The sequence below is a fragment of the Bombyx mori genome, chromosome 4 (assembly GCF_030269925.1).
Source record: "Bombyx mori chromosome 4, ASM3026992v2".
Lineage (NCBI taxonomy): Eukaryota > Metazoa > Arthropoda > Insecta > Lepidoptera > Bombycidae > Bombyx > Bombyx mori.
In genome coordinates, this window is record NC_085110.1 from 6,494,595 (window position 1) to 6,520,149 (window position 25,555).

Sequence of the window (25,555 nt, forward strand, 5' to 3'; positions counted from 1 at the left end):
AACAAATGAGAAAGTCACTCTTGTAACTGGTGATGATACGAAGACGTACTTCCTCGTTTCTTTCAACTAGAAATACTTTTTTGTTGGTACCTAATTAGATGTTTGTTGGTATATTTTACAGCCTGGCAGTTCAATACCAAAAGTCAAACTATGGATTGTAGCTGTTCTGAATACTACATCACCTCCTCGATGGGAAGTGAAACCTCCGAGTACATTAGATGGAATGTGCGTATATATTTTAAGCAGGCTGACCCGGCAGAATTCGTAGTGCCTCAATCGATAAATAAAAGACCTAAACTTTTGTATAAAAAAAACTTAAAACAAATAAAAGGAATCCGTCCGACGGGTGACACATTAAAGGGAAGACAAAATTGTTATTTTTATTTATTACCGAGCGTTTTCATATTTATCTACCTTTTAAACCTTCTCTGGCCACAAATAATTCAATACCAAAATTAGCCAAATCGGTTCAGCCGTTCTCGAGTTTTAGCGAGACTAACGAACAGCAATTCATTTATATATATATAGATAAATAATGCAATAGAGAACCTTTGCATTTGGTACATTACTAATTTTAAATTGTATTCTATAATTTCAGGGAATATTACTTCATATCAGCCCAGTGGGTGGGCAAAGAGAATTCTCATGTAGGTGTAGTGTGGATGAACCGTGCACAGAATCTCACTGTTTATAGCAGTTGTTACGCTCCGAATTGGACATGTACAGAGGTACGTATATCGTAGTATTTTCTTCGATTTTTCCGAGCCATTCTTCTGGTCGTTCCTTCAATGCTGAGGATCGTGACTGTATGTCAATATTCTCCACTCGGTCCGTTTCTGCGCCATATGTATCGCTCCCTGTATCTGGCCTCCAGTCACCTCCTTGAGTTGGTCCACCCATCTAGCTGGTGCTCTTCCTCTAGCGCGCTTCCCCGTCATTTGTCCGAGAATGATCAGTTTCTCCAGACTGTGCAATGGGGATCGCATTATGTGCCCAAAGAAACTCCGGATTCTTTCCTGGCACGTAGTCAGCAGGTGCTTGGTGACCTCCAGCTCTTCGAGGATGGAGACATTGGTTCTCATTGGTTTCCGATTCATAAACACAATTAAAATTACTAGTACGGCTTAATCTCGTACGATTACTACATATTTACGTTATTGCGATTTTGAACCTATTTATTAGCTTACATAATGACTCTATTTTCATTGTAGTCACATTCAGAGAAAGCGACAGATGAGCCTTGGTTAGAAGTCCATCAACAGCCAGTATATTCAGAGGACGGTAGCGCTTTCCTCCTACTAGCTGCAGTTCAAGAGGGTGGAGGACAGTACTATACTCACATCAAGCACGTTGATGTCATACGACAACGTATAGCCGTGCTGTCGCATGGGAAAGTAGAAGTCGCCGAAATCCTGGCGTGGGACCAGGAAAATAATTTAGTTTATTATTTAGGTAAGATTTCACCAGCAATAGTACACATACTATTTTTTCTCCTACCAGGCCGAAAGTTCGACATTGTAAAGAACTTAGCAACCGTGGAGTACCAAGCGAGGGTCCAGGGGCGAAGCCCTGGCGGGAGGTTGACCAGGCGGAGCCTCCCTCATTCATAAAAAAAAACAATTTAACTGTTTTTTTATTTTTAAATAAACTACTACTAATTGAATAAGAATTGTCTGATGAGCTCATCTTTGTTTAATACTTCACTATTAATTTTTATTGCCTTTTGTTTATTTCACTTTTACACTAAACACAATATTGCAAATTACCCGAGCACAACGATGGCGGAGAATTTTAGGTGCGTGAGAGCAAACGTAGACACTAACGCGCATGCGCACTTGTCAGTACCCAGGGAGGAAAAGTTACACTTTCTTCCCCGTACAGCGGGAGAAAGAGTTACACTTTCTTCTCTGTACAGCGGGAGGAAAAGTTAGACTTTCTTCCGTGTACAGCGGGAGGAAAACCGAACTTTCGGCGTAGCTAGGAGAAAAAATCTTTATTCAACAAGAAATTGATATATTTATATTTTAACTTTCGTATTATGCATAACTTTATTATTAAAGGTTCCGACCAACAAAGGTTCCGCGTACCTAAACTCCATCCTGACATGGTGAAAGAAGAAAATCAATTTAAGTATTGAGTGAAATTGATTTTTCCATTCGATTTGGAATTGTGCTAACCAAGTTGTTATCGTCTTACTAATTAGGTTATGATCAAAATTACATTTATCCCCCAGCACGATTCATGAGAACATATCGTGAAGTGTGTGGTTTTTTTTCTCCTTTTTTATTTTATCTTCTGTACGAAAACCCGTTATTAGTTAGAAGAATTTGCGACTAGTTAAAAATGAATATCGATTTTAACAATCACGCCTTTTGTTCAAAGTTACGAAATTAAAGTTGCAATTCAATATATGGATAATTTTGAATTGTAAAAGTCTAAAGGTGGATGCTTATTTTTACTACTTTCATTAATAATTACAATAACATTTTACGCATTGAAGCTGACAACCAATAAACTTTACAAAACACGGTTTTAACTAAAAACGGGTTTTCAATCAATAAGATTTCAATCAGACGAAAGATCGTTTCGTTTTATTGTAGGTACCTAGATTATTTTAAATGTTTTCTTTGAAACAGGCAGTGCAGATAGACCTGGTCAGAGACAGGTCTATGTGGTCCGAGACCCTAATTATAGCGGTGGAAGTAACTCGGTGAAAGCTCGAGCCGAAAGGGAAGAGCCGCGTTGCCTTACCTGTGAGCTGGCGGTGTGGCCCGCGCGGTTGCATTACGCCAACTGTTCATTCTGGCGCGCCATTTTCTCCCCGGCTAAGCCGAGAGTGGGGATAACGCATTACGTGCTGGAGTGCAGAGGTCCTGGACCACCATTAGCGGGGTTACATGATGCTAGGACACATAAGCTAGAAAGAATTTTATATGACACGAGGCCTTATAGGTAACTATGACTGTTTTTTTAGTTCTAATTTCGAGCCTATTACTAATTACGTGACATTAGCTAAAACTGATTAGAAATAACGTCGGAAATTATATACTGTCAGTAAAAAACGCTATATAAAACCGTAAAACCAGTTTTAATTAGACTATTAGTTCTAAAACTCATCAAATGCTATTTTGTATTTCCGTCACTAAACGTCCACGATCTCTTACGCTATTATGCCACGACCCATGCCTCATACCTGTATATGACAATTATTTAGATGATTACCTATATATTTAACACATATCCAGTCCAGGAATAAGGTACAAGATGAAGTGAACTAAAACTAAAATCCACAAAATAAAAATAACCGTGCGTGCGAAGCCCAACGAAGCAGCTAGTATTTTTTTTTATTGCCCTTGTAGGCATACGAGCATACGGCCCACCTGATGGTGAGTGGTTACCGTCGCCCATGGACTTCAGCAATGCCAAGGGCAGAGCCAAGCCGCTGCCTACCGCTAAATATTATTAGTCTACAATATTAATACAGTAATTTCCACGCAAAAATTCTACTAGAAACCCATGCGTACTTGCAACAAGATAGGTATACAGCGCTGTTGTATGTCTGCCATAAAACAATAATCTGCTTTGGATCGACAAGTAGGATAATCATTGGACTAATATGTATTATATGTCTCGATGCTGACGATGGCAATTATATTTACGACCTTTAGCTAAGATGATCTGCACAACTTAACTCCGATTGGAGTCGGTAGGAAATGGTTTGCCTGTGCCCCTGGCATTGCTGATGCATGCATGAGCGACGGTAACCACTCACCATCAAATGGGCTATATGATCGTATGCCTACGGGATCTAAAACAAAAGTCGCGTTCACGTGGCAAGAGTTTCAAGTTGTAAATAGTTTGCGATGTGTTGAAAGCGTTAAGTCTTGCGGAGAGTGAATGTTAATTTTCTGAACTCAAAAATGTCAGCGAGCGACGTCCGCCATGATGCCGCTTTCAAAACCAACCGCCAAGAGCGACTCGTCAATTTTATAGTTTTTTTTTTACATAAAGTCGTTGTTTTTTCTAAAGGTTCAATAAATATTTCATACAAAAAATATAGTCCACGCTTAATTACCATATAAATACACATTACATGATCACTATATTCGGAATATCACTGATGTTTGCGCCACATACTCCAGATAGCACCAATAGTGAATTAGTTAAGTAACAACAATAGATTCCTCTCCATTTGACAGACACAGTTAAGTAATAAATAATGACAGGATTTAACTAGAAGGCCAATAAAAAAGCATTGTAAAGATACTACATCATTTAGTTTGCAGTAAATGCATGTACTTCCTTCAGATATGAATTCCACAAAGTGTACAAATATGTATGTATACGTATAAACAATGTTAATATATACTTGTAATAGTTAGTGTATCGTTTTAGATCAGTTCGATTGCGCGAGTTAGCGTTGCCTACTCGCCGGTCGTTCGAAGTACAGCTGGGCACGGGGTCCAAAGCTCGGGTCCAGCTGCTCCTGCCGCCTTCGTGGCGAGAGGAACTGCGTGATGCTGCCTTTCCGGTGCTTGTTCATGTGTGAGTTAAAAATCAAATAGCGAGCAAGCGTCGATGTTTTTTATTTTTATTGCTTAGATGGGTGGATGAGCTCATAGCCCACCTGGTGTTAAGTGGTTACTGGAGCCCATAGACATCTACGACGTAAATGCGCCACCCACCTTGTGATATAAGTTCTAAGGTCTCAAGTATAGTTACAACGGCTGCCCCGCCCTTCAAACCGAAACGCATTACAGCTTCACGGCTGAAATAGGCAGGGTGGGGGTACCTAGCCGCGCGGACTCACAAGAGGTCCTACCACCAGTAAAAACCAGCTACAAACTCCTTTACAGTCTTCTAAGGATATTCTGATTTTCAAAAATTTAATTATAACAAAACATTATAACAAAACCTCTATGTTGATTGTTTTTCTTAAACTCATCTACATTACCTATTAGTTTAAATTTCATCGATGTACTTTTGCAATTGGAAACTTTTTACTGTTTTTTTATTTTCTTCTAACAATTAATATTGTTACGCCGGTAAGAATAACGCCATCCATCGCCGAATAGTCGAACAAATATCGAAGGATCTAGTAACATCTAGAACGTTCGAGAAGTACAACGCCATCTATTGCCAAATGGCGGAAACAATACTTTTAGCTGTACATTGGTGAAATTTTATTTATCCCGAACCCCAGCGCGTAACAATACTTTGCCTTTACTGTCTGTGAATCAAATTTCTTTTATTCTTCAGCGACGGCAGACCGGGTAGCCAGCAAGTGACTGAGGAGTTTGTAGTGGATTGGGGCTCATACATGTCGTCTCGCAACGACGTGGTATACGTAAAGCTGGACGTGGCGGGTGCGCGCGGTCTACCCAGGGCCCTGCTGCGGGGTCGCCTCGGGGGAGTTGAAGTAGCTGACCAATTGGCTGTTATTAGGTAAACATGAGAACAAATTTAGTCCACTTAGTTTCTCGCCGGATCTTCTCAGTGGGTCGCGTTTCCGATCCAGTGGTAGATTCTGCGAAGCACTGCTCTCGCTAGGGTCAGTGTTAGCATCACTCCGGCTTGAGCCCCGTGAGCTCACGGGGCTCAAGCCGTGAGTAGGAAAAAATTTACAACGCTAAATTCTAAGCAACTGCTGGGTTTATATTTATTTTGGATAGAGATTTGAGATAGAGATTTTGTTGTTGGTCCAAAGGCCTTCCTAGCTGCGACAAGATTGGTGAACAACCACGGGGTTCCTTCGAGAAAGAAACTTAATAAAGCTAAAGCAGATGCTTCTCGACTTAATCTACTACCGGATCAGAATGGCGACTAACTAGATTCCACTGAATCTTTTTGTCACTACAAAATTCGAACTCCAACTATAGGGTACATATAACCGGAAATTAGCCTGTGCTTTGTGTGTGAATTATGTGGATCTATCAGGTCGTGTCTAGGGTGACCACAGTTGTTGATGTCTTCCCATTTACTAGGTTCTTTCTTGCTACCCTCACACTTTACAAATACCGAGTAGACCGATGACACTGCAGACTAACATTAGGATTTTGTTGTTATTTTTGTTGTTCCAGATATTTGTTAGAAACGTTCAAGTTTTTAGACGTAACTAGAGTTGCTGTGTGGGGTTGGGGCTATGGTGGGTACGTGACGGCCATGTTGCTCGGCTCTCAGCAGACCACGCTGAAGTGCGGTATTGCTGTTTCGCCGATCACTGATTGGCTTTATTATAGTAAGTTATAAATAAATTATTTAATTTTCTTCGCCTTCCCTGTCACAGCTGCATCTGAACTTCTAAATGTGTTAATAGTTAGCAATTAAAATTCCATGATCGGCTATCGAAACCCCATTTGATAAAAATGTGTGTTCATTATGGTTTTCTTAGGCCTCGATAACTAAAACTACGTTTTATAGATATTCAGAAACATGGACAGCAGCGCTCTTTGAGTATTAAGATACTAGCGTATTTCGATCGCCAATAGTCTTTAGCTGACGTTAGGGCGTATTATAAGCATGCACAGGTAGGAAAAAACATGCCGCGTATTTCTACTACGAAGGAGTTATAAAATATATCAGCTTGAAAGATGGGAACAGCCTTTTTAAATGCAATTGAAACTACGACCTCATGACTCAAGGTGAATGGCAACATTTACGGTGTAGGCAGTATGGGCTCCGGTAATCTCTTTTTGGCCGGATGGTACGTTAACTATGCGATGAAAAAAAATTTTTCACTAAAAATCACATCCTGATTTATATAACCATTGTAAAGATATATTTATATTGTGTCCAGATAAGGCTCGCGAACTATATGGATGTGCAAACGTAATAACAAAATATGTTTTACTAATTAATTTCACGAAGTTAATGTATAATGACTAATCCAGATGCAGCATTCACGGAGCGTATTTTGGGCAAACCGTCCGTGAACTACAAAGGCTACGTAGAGGCGGACGCATCTCAGCGTGCGCACCACGTGCCCGCGCATGCGCTGTACCTCATACACGGCATGGCTGATATGAGCGCTCCCTACCCGCACTCCCTGCAATTAGCCAGGGCGCTCACTGACGCCGGCGTGCTCTTTAGATATCAGGTGAATATATTATTATATAACCTAAGGCAATTTCATAAATATTGACATCATCACAAGTTCCACATTCAATAGCCTCGAGCTAAGATTCTCTTCTGTATGAGTGTTAAGCAAACATACATTTGAGTCTTCTTCTTCTTTAGTTTTTGGCTCCGGCACGGTTTGTGCATTAGCCAGCGTCAAGTAATAAGATTTTTATAATTCACCGTTTTAATTATAAACAGTTTATGAACAATAAAAAAACGAAGGAAACTTAATCAATCGGCATGAAATGAAATGAAATGAGATGAGATGTTATGGGATGAAATATAATCTCAGTAAAATTGTGGTTATTTACTGAGACTTTTCAGTGGACTTTTGGAGAATCCCGAGAAGCTACGTTCAGCGGCTTTGTTTCATTTTCCCACATATGTGCACTTTAACATATACTAAACAGTTAATAAACCACCGTTATTACACATTTAAACCCGATAAAACACTAAATAGACAAAATAAAACAAATCACACATCTTCACTCCTCACGTTCCCACCAAAAAGTCTACACTTGAGTCAATAACACAAAGCATTTCAACTGAAGTCTGAGATTGGCTAAGATTGATAGATGCTATCGCAATGAAGTATTTCCTTTGTGGTAATAGAGGGCGTCTGGACTCATTTAGTGAGTTTAAAACATATAGTTAACTAGCAATAATTGTAAGTTTCTTCAAAACTTTTAAAACTCGATCCAATTAATATATTATTTCCAGGCCTACGCAGACGAAGGGCACGACTTAAAAGGCGTCATCGAGCACGTGTACCGTTCAATGGAAGACTTCCTTCGCGAGTGCCTCTCCCTCGACCCAGAAGACACCAAGTTGCCTCCTCCCGACAGATAGAGAGAGATCAATGCCGAAATAAATCAAATTGTTATCATTACTACTCTCTCTCTGTAAATATGTACATTAACATTATAGTGCTTTAATAAAATGTGTTCCCCGTGTTTGGTTGAATGCCAGTGTCTTAAATGACTAGATCGGTGATGTACGAGAAGTGTGATGAGAAAAAAATTAAATAATTACGTTTATTTAATTATAATGACGGTATCGTACTTTTTGCTTTGAAATTAGAAATTGAATTTGACAAATACTTAAACGATCGAGATATTTCACTTTCAATGTTGATTCATCGTATTTCATAAACTTGCTTAAGCACCACTCGCCTAAAGCTCTTCGGATTCACGGACTGCAAAGCACGTTATCTTATTAAACGTTCTACTTACATCGGTTCTAAGCTTCTATTGTCATGTTTTATGGACCCAAAACACACACATATGAAACAAGTATACAAGTACACTTAAAATGTTCAAAAATACTGACTGCGGCCAATAAAAGCCACATCGAAGCTAGTGTAAATTAATGTGGCACAGTCAATATCTATGAACGTTTGAGGAATGTCGGACCACATCTCTCGAAGGCCCAAGGCGTTGACCTCAAGAACCGAAATGTGCGCAATTATTTTTTTATTAATAATTACGTCACCACCAACCACATCAGAAAAGCTATCTTAGGTTCCAGGTTTTTATTTGAAACTACATAGATAATTTTTGGAAATAAATTTAAGTCGAGTGCCTTATTGTGCTATCAGACAACAGTCACACAGTTTTTCAACCTTATATTAGATTCTTATCAGAACTATAGTTGTCCAAATCTCCATTTAAATACAAAATTAACACATTATTCTTCCACAAAACACATTCTTAGAAGTTCTATCTAGACGAAAGACGGATACTTCAAGTATTCTTAACTTTGAATCAATCTTCACGCTTTTTATAAATTTAGCAAACTTGTAGACTTGCTCTCGGTAGGCAGCGAATTGGCTGGCCCCTGGCATTGCTGAAGTCCATGGGCGACGGTAACCACTCACCATCAGGTGGGCCGTATGCTCGTCTGCCTACAAGGGCAATAAAAAAACTAAAACTAAACGGAACTACTTTTACGGTTAATATACCCTTTATTATTTTCATTTACAATATCCGACGTTTTCATAACTTTACAGTTTTTGTGATCGCAAACGGCTTCGGCCTGTCGTCCTGTAGTATCACGAAGATAAACCGTAAAAGTATTTTTTTAGTTATCTCTACAATTAGCGAAAGCCAAAGAAAATACTATAAAAAAAATCTATTGTGGTCACTGAGAATTAATTACAGCTTGGTCTCTTTTATTAAGTGGATATAATCTTAGGAAATCAATTGTTAGACATTACCTAGATCTATTGCATTTTCAAATGTCTGACTGTAATTTAGCTGCCTACAACTTAAGCCAGGTCTGCAAACAAATATTTTAATTTTAGTAAAATAAAATAATCTTGTTATGACAAATAACTACTTGCAATACCACTGCATAAACAGCAAGCAAAAGGTAACGTGTGAAATAAACACACCTATCATATTCATACCTATTTCTCTTGATGTATCTACCTAACGAATCTATTCAATTTTAAAATTAAGATCACACATACGACACCCCGCCAACGTAGTAACGGTCTCATGATGAATACAAATAAGTACCTATTACTAGTGAATTCAATTAAAACACAACTCAAAAGGTGTATAACAAAACCCACTCTGCTCTGAATTCCGAGCTTGTTACGTAAGCTTTTAGAGCACTTTTAACTATTAAGCTTTTCTATTCGACTTATGGTAGTACACACTAGCCTAATTATCCAACTAATTATGAACAAAATCATCGAAATTAGAATGTGACCGATTTAATTTCCTTTAATTTTAAACTAGCATTCAAAGAAACTGTACCATTAAAGAGCTTATCGTTTAGGGAATTTAATTACTAGGCCTTTTAAGATTTAGTTCTTGTTACAAATGTTTGAAACGTATTTGTATTAAATAGAATTGTTGTACCGCGGTTTATAGTGTAAATATTATTGTCCTAATCAATTGTAAATTTGATATAGAATCACTTTTTTATAGAAAGTATCATTTAGAAATGAAGTGACCTTGATCATCTCCAAACCTTAGCAGCTTTGGCTCCATTTCATCATCATGTATTTTAATAAGATAGTTTACGTTATTAAATAATGATGTTTTTTTTTTAAATGTTTTACGTAAACTGAATCCTAGGGTGACGAGAAAGAAGAAATTTCAAACTCATTAACATTTGTGATCAAATTTTAATTAAAACCGGTCTAATTGTTAAATCTAAATACTTCATATAACATTTCGATTAAAACTGAGTTCGTTAATGGAATGTAAGTGTATTGTGGTTTTCAATAATTTTATCGTATTAATTTTTTTAATATTTAAGTAATTAAAGTAATATAATCAGTACAAAACTAAAATCAGGCTGATTTAAGAGAAAAATGTTAACTTTTCGATAGTTTGAAGAGTTTATATTAGCCAGCCACAGCCAAACCATAGTTAATTTATAAGCCATTTCCACTCAGTTAACGTTGGCTACAATTGCATTGCAATATACTTTAAACCATTAAAACGATCAGTTTCGTTGTCACGTATAGTTATGGATATAAAGAACTTGGAGTTTGTAAATATTCTTCAAATGTGAACTTCAAAAGTAAAAGAATAGATAAAGTTACAAACCATAAAAGACTTTGGTTTTATTGAAACATTTTCAAGTGAAACCTAATAATTTTAATGAACGAAAATAGTAAAAACAAAATTATTAATTAAATCGATCATTGAATTACATTAAAATTTTAGTAGTTAAGAAAAAACATAAACATTTATAGTTTGGAAATTGATGTATTAATGGAAGGCCGCGAGGTGAAGTGCTAATATGTTAAAAAATATTAGAAATGTTGTTGTTTTGACTATAATTGTGACGTTAATAGATAAATGTTGTTGTATAGAGGTAATCGTCTGCCGATATTCGTTAAGTGTTATCGGATACCTGCATAGACGCATATCGTACATTCCATGTTTGTGAAGACTGCCAATTTGGTCTAAATTTTACAATCATTGTACTAATTAAATACGATACGTCGATGAGTTTAATTTCGATTGCCGTTATGGTCATAAGGATGCTGTGATTATTGTATTGCATAATTTTAATAAGTAAATTATTAAATATTACTACTGAAATTTAATTAATGATTAATGTCTCCATCTGAAAGTAGGGCCTAGTGAAATTGAATGCGTTGTAATTAATAAACTAATTATTGTAAGTTTAAAGTTAATATATTATAGATATTTCAATGATTCTTCCATCATGAGAAATAACAGTATTGCTTCGTTCTCCAAAATTGTTGTAAAACAAATTATATAGACAATATATTATTACGGGCTACTGTAGTACTTACATCACATGACATATTTAAAAATTTATAGTTAGATAAATAACGAGAGAGTTCGGAAACCGGGTGCTTTAAATTTTACATCACGTATATAATATTTATTTCATTAGCGAAACGTTCTCTAGTTACCTATACAAACTTACTAGTGGACGCTGCGTTGTTCTTTGCGCTTTCAAATTAAAATATTCCTAAAGGCTAAGTTAATTACATTAACTATCATATTGAATCGACTAACAGACTAAATTAAATTAATTTAAATTAAATTAACTAACTTAACCTGCTGAATTGTAGCAGACAAAACAAAATCGCGCAAAAAGAAGGAAACAAGGGCGAGTTTATTTATCATATGCGATCTCCTCCAGCCAGAATACTTATAGCGTTATAATATATAATAGAATTATTAATGGACAACAAAACATAATTTAACAAAGTTTAATAAAAATAGAAATTTAGACTTTCAAATAAATTTAGTAAATACTTTAAAAAGTATATTAAAATGTACGTTAATGTTTATGACATAAAGCATCTTCTGAATCTCAAAAATGAAGCATCTGAGCCCCAATAGGTTTACTTGGAAGTTCTGCAATTACTTATGTCGCTCTAACTTCTTGCATATTTTCTAAATAATTATGAACGAAAAACCTGTGCACTGATGACTTTCAAGGTGAAAAAAGACCAATAAATGCTCCACATTCAGTAGCACCAAGCTACAATTTAAAAACCTAGTACATCCGAGCTCAAATTATTTTTGTATCAAAGATTGAATAACTTAGCTATGCAAATGTATATTGCTTTATGCGAAAATTATTGTTGGAGGTTATGTTAGTCATTATTGCAGTGCAATGACACATCCACCGATTATTGCCCGTGGCCAGCCATATCCACGTTGTGGCCTTCATTCAGTCTACAGGCTGTGCTTAATGCCAAGCGGGTCAAGTTCGATTGTCCGTAATAAAACTTATGAACAGGCAATTCAATCCTACAACCCAAATGTTTAGGATTATGCAGAAATATATCATTTTATTTTAATGCGCAAAGAGCAACGCAAATAGATCTAAAAAAAAAAACTTCCAATCCATCGTATGATCTATTAGTTAAAATGTTAAAAAATCCGAGGATAACACCAATTCGAATCATAATAATAATAATAATGGTAATGTGTAGTATTTTTAATGAAACTAAATCGTCATTTTTGGTACATTGTTGGTAATTTTAGCAAAATGAGATATCGATGTGACGTGGCGGTTCGCAATGCGCTTTTAGTTCACTTTAGTTAAAAAAACTAGTCCTTTAGTCTTCCAGCGATAGCTTCCGTATTTTATTCTAACTCTTGAAACAGGAAATTAGGAACTATGTGATGACCATGTCAATTATGTCATTATTCCGGTCCTGTTCAGTTCTGTCCTGTACTAAAATCTGTTTAAGCTATATTGTCAAAACTTTCCTCTAGACAGTGTGGTTTTATTTATTAAATATGCTTCTTAGTCCTTGCAAACTACGCTGAGCTGTACTCAAATTTACTGAGAAGAAATCGAGTTAAAATTCAAAGCTGAGACTGCCATCTATTTAAATGCGTGATTATCGATGTTATCAGATACTAGGGTGGCAGTAACAGTTGAATAGACTTCATTTTAAGAACCATGTTAACAATAAACGATTAATATTTAAGATGGGGCATCATTTATATATTTTTACACTAAAGTGCAAATTAACAACTTTTAGAATTTCCAGTAATGCGACCTCGGTCGATCTCTTGGAGACATACAATAGAAGAAAACGGATCTAAAAGTTTTCAGTTTTTAACAGTACCTTTAGGGATGCATAATATGTTGATGACCGTAATTCTGAAAAACCATTCGAAATTCCTTCTCAATTAATCGTTTCATATATCTATAATGGTTATGGCAGCTAAAACGTATTGTATATCTCTCATATATAACTTACGAAGGTGAAGTACGGATTTATCAGCGTAGTTGTGCTTTGCGATTAGAATCACATGGATTGCTCTTTTAGCGGTTAGATTTAGCAAACGGGATACAACAATTGTATCTGTTTTATGCAAATAACACGATGGGCTCCCCACCTCAACCCCATCGATGTACCGTCAATAAAAACGAAAATAAATTTGTTGTATCCGGTGATTTATTCGATGGCCCTAGAGAAAGAAATATCTAAATTCTATGTTATGTATTGTTAATGAGTGTTATAAATCTTATCGTCTCTAAGAGTTACAGTGTTGTATAGATTGGTATATTTGATTTGTAAATTCTTATATCATTATGTTAATGTAAATTTTCTTTGGATTAAATAAAATTTTGAAATTTACATAATCGTTCATCTCGACTTTTCATTTGTGGACACGGAAACTATTTTTTTGCGTCGAAAAAGAATAATCCACTAGATCCGCAGTTCCGATCGCTCCATATTTCCGCACTACGGAAATATCTCTCCAAGTGTTCGTTTTTTTCGTTCAGATCGACAGGCCGCGTTGCGGTATTACAATTACTTCCACTAAATGTACCATCTGAATTAGAATTCGCTTGTGATAAATTCCGCATTAGTTCGTAATGCGAGAAGTTCATTGACATTAAAGATATATTGTCTAATCCGTGGCTGAATGTGGAAGCGCGACTCGAGTTCATTAAAATATCATTACGATGACGTATTGTAGGACTTCCTGGAGTACTCGCACGGCCCACTCCATTCGATAGTCTACATTTCTTCAGTCTTCCGAATGCCAAGTCCAAGGAGTTAATGGTTTCGTTCAGTAACACGGATTTGCGCTTCACTGGTTCGTTCCTAACAAACTGAGACGGTCCAGTATTATGTGACCTTGCCTTATTGATGAACCTCTTTTCGTTGTTCAAGGTTTGATTCTCCATATCTATTTCATATAGATATTGTATTGTTAAGTAACAAAGTTGCGTCGCACATTACCTAGCGATAAGTAATGAAGCATGCTTCATGCAGTATTTAGTACATTTTCGAATTTCAATAAATAAATCACCACAAATTTTGGTTTGATGTCAAATGTCAATTTTCCATTGAACTTTAACGATAACTGTCACTGGATACAGTCTGGCGCCATCTAGATTTTTTACTTGCAAACTTCAAAAGGGCACACTTAAAGAAATTTTGTCCGCACTAAGAGATGGCGCCACATTGATACCGTACAACTCTGCATAATTTAGTACGAAGTGATACTTTATTAATAACAAAAATAGTTTTTAATCAGAATTACATTTAAAGATTATAAACATTATAAACAAAAGTTTAAGGTAACTTTTTATCGCAAATAATCTCCTTGTATAAGTTTAGCAGGTAAGTAAGCGTCACAGAGCTCGCCACTGTTCGGAGCGAGTGCTTCTATTTCCGCCTTTGTACCGCTAGATAGCATTACTTGTAACTCTTCCCTAATACGACCTCCTGGAATTTTCGCGTTACATTCAACTCTTAATTTTAATTTATATTAATAAAACCTTATTTACCGAACAAAAGAGTTTTAAAATTGAGTTTTTAATGATTTAATTTATTACAAACATTAAAAAATTATTATTTACGTATCAATATAATTCGAATATTAATTTATATTCATAAATATTGAAAAATGACATGGGAAAACTCACAACCCGACATTAATTTTAGATTAATTACTCACCGTTACTATTATCCAAATAAGGTCTTTTCAATAAAGATAATAGTTTTCTTTTATCGCGTTCAGTGAGTGCCAATCGCGCTTCAGTAGGAGCGAGAGTCATGGCGTCATGGTGACGAGCCCCAAGCATTACTATAGAACTACAGGCTAGAGAAGACGAGAGATGCGACTGTGCCTGTTTAGAAAGAAAACAGTATCTACAATATGACAATAATAATTATAATTCGTTGAAAAAAATATTTCTTGTGAAGCCGTTTTTGAAATACAAATCCTTCTAAAGGTTGAATACTTTAATTTAAATTCCCTTTATACTCTTGTAAAAAACTAGGTTTGAATTACCAACAATAACAATTACAAGGCTGTTGGTGGAAACAGCAAAAATATCATGATTTTTTTTATTTCGTGTTATACCTAGTTGAAGTAAATTTATTTATAGATGCGTTTATTTTAATTTTATATGAGCTAAGGCATAGTACTGGCGGATTACAAACAACAAAATAAAAAAGTAAATTACCTTTTTAACGTAAAGGTTCTGTGTTAAGAAAGGATATAAATATTTTTGAACTTAAAATTATTAGAGTTGCAATGGCTTTTATTATATTATTTAGCATAACACATATACACTGGTGACCTTTTACATTTCACAATGATTTCGTTTAAATAAAATCCGTATCTGTTTCAAAAAATACTTTTCTTTTAATGTTTACTCTTACTACAGTCAGCTTTGTCTTTTTTTATTGCTTAGATGGGTGGATGAGCTCACAGCCCACCTGGTGTTAAGTGGTTACTGGAGCCCATAGACATCTACAACGTAAATGCGCCACCCACCTTAAGATATAAGTTCTAAAGTCACAAGTATAGTTACAACGGCTGCCCCACCCTTCAAACTGAAACGCATTACTGCTTTACGGCAGAAATAGTCATGGTGGTGGTACCTACCCGCGCGGACTCACAAGAGATCCTACCACCAGTAAGTAAGTGTCGCACGCCATATAAATTTACATACTTCAATATTTTTACAGATTAATTATTTCAATCTTCAAACATATTAACTAGAAATTTCTATGAAATTCTTACCAATGAACCGTATTTATATGTGAGGAATATCTCATAGCCGTGGGGATCTGCGTCCACAAGAGCCAGGGCCCTCAAACGCAATTCCTTGCATAGACGACACAACAACTGTCTAGTACAAACGTCCGGATAACCCTTACCCTGGTACAATAAATATTTTAATAAGCGCACAGACCTTCAGAGCAGTATTTTTGCCTACCTAACCGCCAGTTGCCTTGAGGGGCTATTCTGGCTTCGCGTTGATGTTAGGCGAGTCCACGAGGCTCAGTTTGAGAGTAGTTGCTAACATTTATCCTAGCAAGAGCAATGCTTCGTTGAATCTAGCAGTAAATATCTAGCAAATATCCAACCTTACGCTTCTAATGTCCAAGTTTATCTATAATTCATCTGAACGTTTTACTTTATTCTGATCTATCAGTCATCATTAATTTGTAGTACTTATGACAAGCAAGTCACATCTATATGTGCGTTTAGATTGGCAGTATAAGAAGAGCAGGAATGAAATTCTTACCGTAAGTATAATAACAGGACCTAGTCTGATCAAAGCTCCTTCATCGAGTAACTTTTGAAATATGGCATCCTTCTCCACAACCAAAATGTACTTTGCTGTCGACTGAAATTCTGTTATTCCGTTCACGTCTTGCGGAATTAGGACCCCTGAGCAACATAAGTATTTATCTGTCTGTAATTATTGTTTTTAATTCGCAATAGAAGAACAAATGAGCTTCCCTGTCCACCTGGTATTAAGTGGAGAGCCCATAGACGATACCTCCGCCCACCTCGAAGCAGTACGAAGAGAAAGCTCAAAAGTAGGCAGGCAGTGGCTTGGCTCTGCCCCTGGCATTGCTGAAATCCATGGGCGATGGTAACCACTCACCATCAGGTGGGCCGTACGCTCGTCTGCCTACAAGGGCAATAAAAAAAATGGTAATTCGAATATCCTACGCTTAAAGTTCAATTATTCTAAAATATTAATGTTGAAGTTTAAACTAAAAATTAAAATTAAAATGTACATTTAAACTTCAAAATAACTAACGACGCCAATAGGGTTATCCTTTTTATCCGATTGTACCTAACTGTGCAAAATTTCAAATCAATTTGATTAATTATGGGTATTTCAGTGGCAAAAAATTAAGATATGGTGTCTAACTGTTAAATCGTTCTGAAAATTCTAACCTAAAGCTTTGAGGCCAAACTATTAAAGCATACTCACCGCTTGAAGCCATGCAGTCTGTCACAGATCCGTCCCTATGTTTAATAGTAAGAGGTCCAGCTATCAAGCCTTTAGCAGTTGCTACAATACCAAGATTCCATGGCGGAGTGTCCAACAAACAACAGACATCTCTGACTGCGACGTCAAGGTTCGCTTGATTGCGCAGTCTTATCACATTTTGATAGAATAATTCCCTATAAATTAGATGAGTGAAATTAAATTTTTGATCTAGACAAATTTTATTACTTAAATTTTTAATTGATAACTGAATACAAGCCAGCCATCTGTCTTATAAACTGTGTCTTAAGATCGTATTGCGAACGTGTCATTTCAAATTATTAGTATATTTTCCGAAAGCTTTCGTTTCGTTGCATTAAAAATACAGTCTAAAAATGCAGAATTTAATTATAATTCTAATTTATTTCTATCTTAATAAAACAGAAAGACTTATTATTAAATCTTGGCTCAAAAACGCAGCTTTGATGAGGTCTAAATTCTAGGTGTATTAGATCTGACTATAAGACGACATTATGTCTATTTAACTTCATTTGTAGATAATGTAAAATCTGATAAATCACTTTTAAAGGTCAAAAGTAGCATTGATATTTACCTTCTAGTTACTGTTAGGTTTTTAATTAACAATTCGTGTACTTTAGTCAATACAAACACGATCGTGTTAAATCTAGTTTTGTCTTCTGAGCTAGAGTAAGTTATTGTTGATGTCTTTGCTTCATTGAAACATTTTAATGTCACTCTAAAATTATAAACTATAGTTTTAATGTGATACAGACTTAATCAAATTATAAATCATCGTTGCAGTCACAAAACCATCACTTGAATAAATCGGTTTTTTATTGTGTAATTTAGTCACTTCCTTCGAATATCTACGCTTTAATCAGCTACGCAATAGTAGAAGGCATGTATATTCTTAAAACCTAAGTATAACTTCATTTTATAAGCGAACAAGCGTTCCTACTTCAATTCTTCAAAAGATGTTTTCGATTCTAAACAGAGCCAGATCTAGTGTGTCTGAATCTTTTGAATCATCTGACAATACTATCCTTGATATTCTGAACTAAGTGGACTCGAAGTAAGAGTTTGATGGAACTAATGAATGACCTCGCAAAATATATTATGTGGTTAAAAATGCTAAGCCCTATTTACCGGTCTAAATCATAAACACAATTACTCCAAAGTCTTTGATTCCTGATAACTAGTTTTGGTACATTCCCATTTTCAGCGTCCTCGTTGATGCCGTTTAGAATTTCTTCCACCTTTTTAATTAAAGATTTTCGTATGGAATGTTTTTCGTCTAACTTAATGTCGAGTTTCTGAAATGCTAAATAAACAGAATTACGGAATCTCATAATAATTTATAAATCATTAACTTTTAATGTTAGACAAATCATTATTAGCAAGTACACCTTTATCCTCGCAGCATCCTTTCAGCATTCGCTGCACTTCAGAGAATCCTAATTTACGTTCAGGTAACGTTAGAACATTTTTATTTTCAGTCATATCGCATCTCCCATCGACCGCTAATTTATCAATCACCGCTATCAACTTCAAATCTTGTTTAAAAGAGAAGACCGGATTCAATGCCAAGTCTCTTAACATCGGTACTTGTTTATGAATTAGCTCCATCCTGCGAAGGAATCCTATAACTGACATTGAAAACGAAAATAATCGACAAACCAACCGAAAAGGTCTCTATTAAAATAAATCACCGGTAAAAGTGACGATGATCCTTACCTACCTAGTGGCGAGATGTTTATCAACCGCAAACAATAACAGCGTCACAAAACAGAGCTCGTAAAGGGGCCACGAGACAATGGGACAGCTTCTTGAGCGTTTTTATGGCGAAGTCGAGCGAACAAGCGAACGGGACAAAATCATCGTCGGTGGCGCATCCCATGAAAAAAATTACAATAGATTTAATCGAGAGATAGACATGGCAGGCGTCTCGAGGAGCAGATGACACGGTGTGACGACCTCACAAAGGGCGTGAAATGACGTCATAATAGCCTCGAATTATCGCCCCCTCTTGTCTCAGGGCAAATATTTAACAGGAGCCCGGTTTTTGTTCTCGTTCTTCGGCAGGAGATAATAAATAACAGGGTTACAGTAGACAAATGACGCGGACCGTTACCGCAGCGCTTTGTTATACGTGACATATTGCAACGACCCGATGCTTATGTCTTATTAATTTTATTATAATGGATGCGAACATCAATTAAACATATTTTGACTTTCAAGTTTTGACATTTTAGAAGCCTTGTGGAATAATATTGTATAATAACATACAGGAAAAATCTGGCGCGGATCATTTCCCAACTAAATATTATCATTATCAATCAAATGTAGTCAAGTTTTAGTTATATAAAAATGACTTCTCACAAAACTGATGGACGATCGTACGTTGTTCGTGTGCGTGTTTCGGTTGTATTTACCTCGAGAAAAATCCCTTTTCAGAGCCGCAAAAGCTATCAGTTAAATATTATAAATACTAGCTATTTAATTATTTTTTTCTAATAAGTTTTCTAATAGATATTAAAAAAAATGTTACTTAGTGACTAAGTATTATTCTGGATTCCATATTTCTTAAAATTACTCATTGTATTTTTACTTTTCTAATTGCAATACGTTGTCTACTATTGCGTTGTCGATTGCACCTTTAATTGATGTGACCTCTGTCATGTACTTAGTGTCAATTTTTCAATGTTTTGTGTTCTTTTTTTTCCTACCTGTGCTGATAGCCTTGGGAGGCTATTTCGGTTTCGCCCTAACATGTAGGTGAACTCACGGGGCTCAAACCGGAAGTGTTGCTAACACTGGCCCTAGTAAGAGCAGTGCTTCGCAGAATCTACCACCGGATCGGAAACGCGACCCACTTAGAAGTGGGTCGCGTTTTGAAATGTGGTGCTGGCGCCGCCTATTAAAGATTCCATGGACAGCCCACCGCACGAACATCTCGGTCCTACATCAGCGTAAAATGGAGAACGCTCAACGCCTGTCTGCCACCTGCCTGCGACGCATAATGCGCTACTTTGGTCACGTTGCCCGCAGAGGTGTAGACAACTTGGAACGTCTGATGGTCACTGGAAAAGTAAAGGAAAACGTCCTAGAGGCCGGAGCCCCAAACGTTGGTCCGACCAGATCTCCGAGCAAACCAGCGGACCACTTAGCGCTGCACTACACCAGGCAACTGACCGGAACCGATGGAGGCTGACAGTCGACAAGCTAAAAACGGAGTCACGATCTTCAGCAATAAGGGAGCGATGGAGAAGAAGAGAAGATCCGGCGAAAAACTCAGTGGGCTGTGCTATGAGTTAATTCGCTCGTCGAGCCTTTCATCACAAGCGACGGGTTTGACGAGGACGGTGACCGGTGCTTGTGGTGCCTAAAAGCACCGTTAATGGATCGGGAGGATCCGTAATGACGTGTTTTGGGCGACATTGACGAAAATATATAAATAAACATAGGAAAACGGGATTAGCTTACGTAGCTCATTTATAGTCCTAACGTTTTATGAGAACAATACATAATATTCTTAAAATAGATCTATACTTAATGGTTCAGAGAACAATTTGCTATAACGATAACATATTTTACTATTCCACTAGTCTCCTACTTTGGTTAGGTTTTCTATTTATATGTTTTACAATAATAATATAACATTTTGCGTATTATTGGTAAAATCAATAACTTTAATATTTTAGTGCTCGTGGAGACTAATAATAGTCTTATTTTTATTAAGGCGATTCCCACTCTGTAAAATATTGAAGTATTCACAGGTGGCAGAGCGTAAACGGATATGTCCCACCATCTTACCCATTTCTTAAAAATAACCGTGTTACCGATGTGTAGGATGGATCACTGTTAAATTATACAAATCCAATTCCGACTGAGGTCGTGTGAGTACTGAGGTGTGAGCACCTCAAAGTCGGCGACGGTATTCACGTTATGACGTCTATGGGTTCCGGTAACCACTTAACACCAGGTGAGTTCGTGCTTCCTCCGTCCTCCGTCCGTGCATCTATACAATAAAATACTTACGATTAATATATACCAGCAAAGTATTGGGCATGAAAATGTATTTTAAAATACGAACAGATGAAGTCATAGAAAGATTACCGCAGCTCGTAGACACTTAATTTGACTTGGTTAAAGGAGTTATATAGATCAATAATTTCAACATAAGTACATTGCTTTGAACTTCCAGCCTTCAAAACTGGACGCGTAATATAATTATTTTCAGTAATTAATAAACCGAAGATACGTTTAGAGCTAGGCATAGGAAAACCTAAGTGTGAGAAAATATCAATTGGAAAGAGTTCCCATTGCCATAACTGCGACTCCCTAAGGCGCGTCGATAGCATCAGCGGGTGACAGCCCGCACAAATACCATACAAATTGCACGATGACTCCTTCAAATTGATTGTTGCAATTATTCCAACCCTTTCGCGATTCTACGACCACGGGGAGGTGAGAAAGCACTTATCTATCGACTCGATCGAAACGACCCAACTCTTTGACGATGGTGTGAAGAAACAATTCTTGGGTCGCCGCGGGCTACACCCGGTTATTCGCCATATTTTTTTTTTTGTCACGATCGCAGGAGATTTTTATCAATATCTGATAACAATAGAATTGCCTATGATTTACAGTTAGTAAAAACGCTTTGTAAACTACGTCTTACTTTTGCAATTAATTTTTTAATAAATTATAGAAAACCATAAATAGTAAACGTCAACCAATAAAACTTTAATATTTTAAAAGCTACGATTAAAATCGATATAAACGATTTTGTTCATTTTTATAGGCGTAAGATTGCTTTAATATCTCTGGACTCTACTATAAAACAAATTTGGTTTGGTCCTTTTAAATACTAAAACATGTAAAAACATCGATTTGATTTTAAAATCGTCAGCTTCCCACAATAATGTCGTGCTCTCAACTGGCCAGCGAAGCGTCACTAAATACAACAGTTATAAAAATATGTAACAGTGTTTTCTCATTGTGCGGACCGAAGTGGTTGCAGTCGCGAGCCACAGGGCGCCGGACCACAATGGGCCACCATTGCGTTATCTCGATGGACGATACGTTGCCGCCTAATTGACTGCTCAAACGTTATTTTAATATTTTGTTATTGAATTCCGATTTCGAAATAAAATAATAGGTGATATTTCAACGATTATCTTTTGATACATTCTCGAAAAAGCGCTTCTTAAAATTGCTACTTTTATTAACATTTGAGTCATTCGGGATCGTGAAAACTATAAACTAATTGAAACGTAAGAAACAATAAAATTGATATAATATACGCAAAATTTACTTGTAGAAATAGATTTCGTTATGTCTAGAATTAACGAAAATTTAGGAATATGTATTCACTAATAGGTATGTTTACAAAGACCTGGATGTTCTGATCTTAAAGAATGTAATTTCAAATATTTTGTAAATGACAAATCCCAGCCCATTTTTGAGCTCATGTATCAAGGTAGGTGGTGGAGTTTACATGGTTAACGTTCATGAACTCTGGTGACAATTTAACACTAGGTGGGCCGTGAGCTCGTCCACCGATCTTAGAAATAAATAAAAAAAACGACCATAAAAAATATATCTCATATTAAAAATCACTTAAACTGTTCATTGCTTTGTAGTTAGAATCGCAACAGTTTCTCACATTCGAGTGGCTACTTTTCGTATTGTTCAAAAACAATACCACAATTGCGACCAAGAACTATTCGAATATTTTATACATATTATTTGCTTCAAAGAAGTCTCAATTGCTGGGGGCTCATTTAACGCATATTATTGTTCGCATTCAATTTGTAAGTTATCGTCTTGTGAATTAGCCAGTGAGACCTTCGCAAATTATGTTAGAAGTGGAAGAGACGCGATTTAAAAAAAGACAGTTGAAAATACGGCTATAAATCGGTACATTACTATAAAAAGAGTAGTTTCATTTTTCTGATACAAGAAAGGCGAAGGTATCACACCATACAGCTTAATTATTTAAAACAGGTCGAAACTATGTCTGTAGAACGAAACAGGAAATACAGCAGAATAAATTTAATTATGAAATGAAATCAATGAAATTTCATGGAATTTAATGAGATATGAGCAAAATATCTTCCAAAAAAATTGTATTAATTGACTAAAAGGTCAATGGATTTTTTGTGAAAACCCAAGAAACAAAAACTCGACTGCCAAGCGTTCCCGCCAAAAAGCGGCTACGAATCCTAATCTAGTTATCGTATATTATGTCAGCTTGTATGATTTCACTATAATCATACTAATACTTATTTATTAATAACCTTTAAGGAAAACGAGCCTTACGCATAAACAAATTAGCATTCACACCTGTCTACAGAAATCTTAATGAGAATACATTTACATGTTTTGCTTTACAAACAAGACTACCTACTGTCCAGGTGGCTAACCCGTGTGCTTGTCGCTTATGTTTATACCTAGTTTTTTGCGTTATGATTGTTTAAATAGCCTGACATGGGAAGGTGAATTAATGAAATGTATTTTAGGATTTACGCAAACTAGTTTATGAACGTTTAATTGAAATGAGATTTTAAGAAAAAAATAACTTGCAGCGAAGAAATATTAGAGAAATTATATTTTTCTTATTTAAGAAAAAAAATACTAATGATTTTTTTATCGGGCAACTGCGCACTATTTGCTATTGTTTTTAAGAATTTGGGATACATTTTTTTTTATCCGACAAAGAATTTAAATTCCCAGCAGTCCCTTAATAGCAATATAATAATATTTTATATCTGGCAATGATAATGATACAAAGTACGATTGTTCTGTTTTTTTTTTTTTTATATAACAAAACCGTTTTAATTACAAGCGATTATGACAATATTTCCATTCAATAATTACCCTTAAATGAGTTGTGCGTTTCGTCGCCAATTCGTTTGTATTAAACAAAAGGGTTAAAAGCACTTCAGGGCTATTGTTTTTCGACAATAAATCTAGTGTATTACAATTACGCAGCTTAAAGCGTGACAGTAGCTTTGTGATATGTAAATGTGAACCGGATTGAAGAGTGAAGAGGGGTGGGAACCGAGAACCCACAGTATTGTGGAGCGACGGGACACCACTTAAAAAATGATATCAAAGGCCTAATAAACTAAAAAAATATTCAATACTTTTTTTTTGTTCAAGACAAACTGTACTTTAATGTTTATACTAAGTGATCAATTTTGCATACGCAATTTCAGATGAATGTTTTGGATGGTCGTGCTTTCAAAACACCAATAGGCAGAACGTATTGAAAATGAGTGATAATGACGTCATTGAATTCAAATCGAATAGTTCGAGCGTTTTGGCGGGAAATTTGAAAATTCTTTAATACGATTAATTTTCAAAGAACAATTATCATAATAAGTACATAAATTTTTCTTTAGTAAATTAAAAGCTTATGAACGTATCTACTTAGTTAAATTATTTGAATTGACTTCGATTGCAATTTACTATCACACATAACTCTATAGATTATCTCAAAGCGTGAAATGAATATTGATGCTATTTAACATATAACTTAAGCGGCACAGTACTGGAAAGAAATGTACTTATATCCGAAAATATCTATATTTATACAATCTAAAAGCCATGTCCACATTTTACTTGCTTTGATTAAATTAAAAACGCACGTAAAACACGCAACGTAGGTAACGAAATTGTGAACAAAAACAACTAAGATCAAAGTACAAGTTACTTACCATAAACAGTGGCGAGAACAGATATCCAGTTTCTATAGCTAAATAGAATCCGCGACAGTGCATTAGAACAGGCCCTGGGCAGGTGAATCTGCAGCTGCGTTCACACGCAACATCGGACTAAATCTAGACTGTTCTAATGCACAGTCACAACCTAGACACTTATAGATACTTAATAGTGTTTAAACCAAGGTGCACACAAATCTAGATAAATGTGTATGAAAGAGAATAATATTTATTACCTTCCTTCGTAAATCTTTCGACGAATTACTATTTTTTGTGGACTATGAACACTCAATGTGAAATTTAATACAAATAAAGTACCGGTAAAATGGGGCGATTAGGGATTGAAAGGCGAATCGGGAAAAAACCGGGAAAATCTTTCGACGCTCAATATAAGTTTTATATTCGTTGCAAAATCTTCCTTTTTTTTTGTAGTTTAATAGTAGAATGTTGAAAGTTCGCAAAACAACTCTGAA

General features: G+C 36.0%; 2 protein-coding genes across 6 annotated transcripts in view; one reads left to right on the forward strand and one right to left on the reverse strand.

Annotated features, from left to right (window-relative positions):
• LOC101742112 (inactive dipeptidyl peptidase 10) overlaps nucleotides 1-13,730 on the forward strand; it is a 204,992-nt gene extending 191,262 nt beyond the window's left edge. The window contains exons 10-18 of the mRNA XM_038010524.2: nucleotides 122-225; nucleotides 599-728; nucleotides 1,212-1,452; nucleotides 2,637-2,952; nucleotides 4,396-4,545; nucleotides 5,260-5,445; nucleotides 6,081-6,238; nucleotides 6,891-7,096; nucleotides 7,840-13,730. Coding sequence (XP_037866452.1) covers nucleotides 122-225; nucleotides 599-728; nucleotides 1,212-1,452; nucleotides 2,637-2,952; nucleotides 4,396-4,545; nucleotides 5,260-5,445; nucleotides 6,081-6,238; nucleotides 6,891-7,096; nucleotides 7,840-7,968 — 1,620 coding nt within the window. The 3' untranslated portion in view covers nucleotides 7,969-13,730. The remainder of the gene's footprint in view (nucleotides 1-121; nucleotides 226-598; nucleotides 729-1,211; nucleotides 1,453-2,636; nucleotides 2,953-4,395; nucleotides 4,546-5,259; nucleotides 5,446-6,080; nucleotides 6,239-6,890; nucleotides 7,097-7,839) is intronic.
• Nucleotides 13,520-25,555, reverse strand: LOC101742267 (meiotic recombination protein SPO11). 5 transcript variants are annotated; one of them, XM_062668117.1, is made up of 10 exons: nucleotides 25,319-25,555; nucleotides 19,090-19,177; nucleotides 18,762-19,001; nucleotides 18,502-18,676; nucleotides 17,948-18,091; nucleotides 17,338-17,531; nucleotides 16,636-16,781; nucleotides 16,128-16,265; nucleotides 15,054-15,225; nucleotides 13,520-14,821 (listed from the first exon to the last, which is right to left on the reverse strand). In XM_062668117.1, exons 3-10 carry the CDS (start codon nucleotides 18,979-18,981, stop codon nucleotides 14,682-14,684), a joined length of 1,329 nt encoding a protein of 442 aa, XP_062524101.1. In that variant the 5' UTR covers nucleotides 18,982-19,001; nucleotides 19,090-19,177; nucleotides 25,319-25,555; the 3' UTR covers nucleotides 13,520-14,681. The 5 variants fall into 5 exon arrangements, with proteins under 5 accessions (XP_062524101.1, XP_062524102.1, XP_012548355.2 ...); XM_062668118.1 differs by having other exon boundaries at nucleotides 18,762-18,982; nucleotides 19,094-19,177; nucleotides 25,319-25,554; XM_012692901.4 differs by having other exon boundaries at nucleotides 18,762-18,982; nucleotides 19,094-19,180; nucleotides 25,319-25,554.

What these genes read in the sequence shown, in the direction of transcription:
- LOC101742267 (XM_062668117.1), bottom strand. Translation starts at nt 18,981, where the DNA reads ATGGAGCTAATTCATAAACAAGTACCGATGTTAAGAGACTTGGCATTG. An exon ending in AGACTGCATGGCTTCAAGCG is followed by an intron (nt 16,782 to 17,337) that starts GTGAGTATGCTT and finishes TATGTTGCTCAG; the next exon opens with GGGTCCTAATTCCGCAAGAC. An exon ending in GTCCTGTTATTATACTTACG is followed by an intron (nt 16,266 to 16,635) that starts GTAAGAATTTCA and finishes TTATTGTACCAG; the next exon opens with GGTAAGGGTTATCCGGACGT.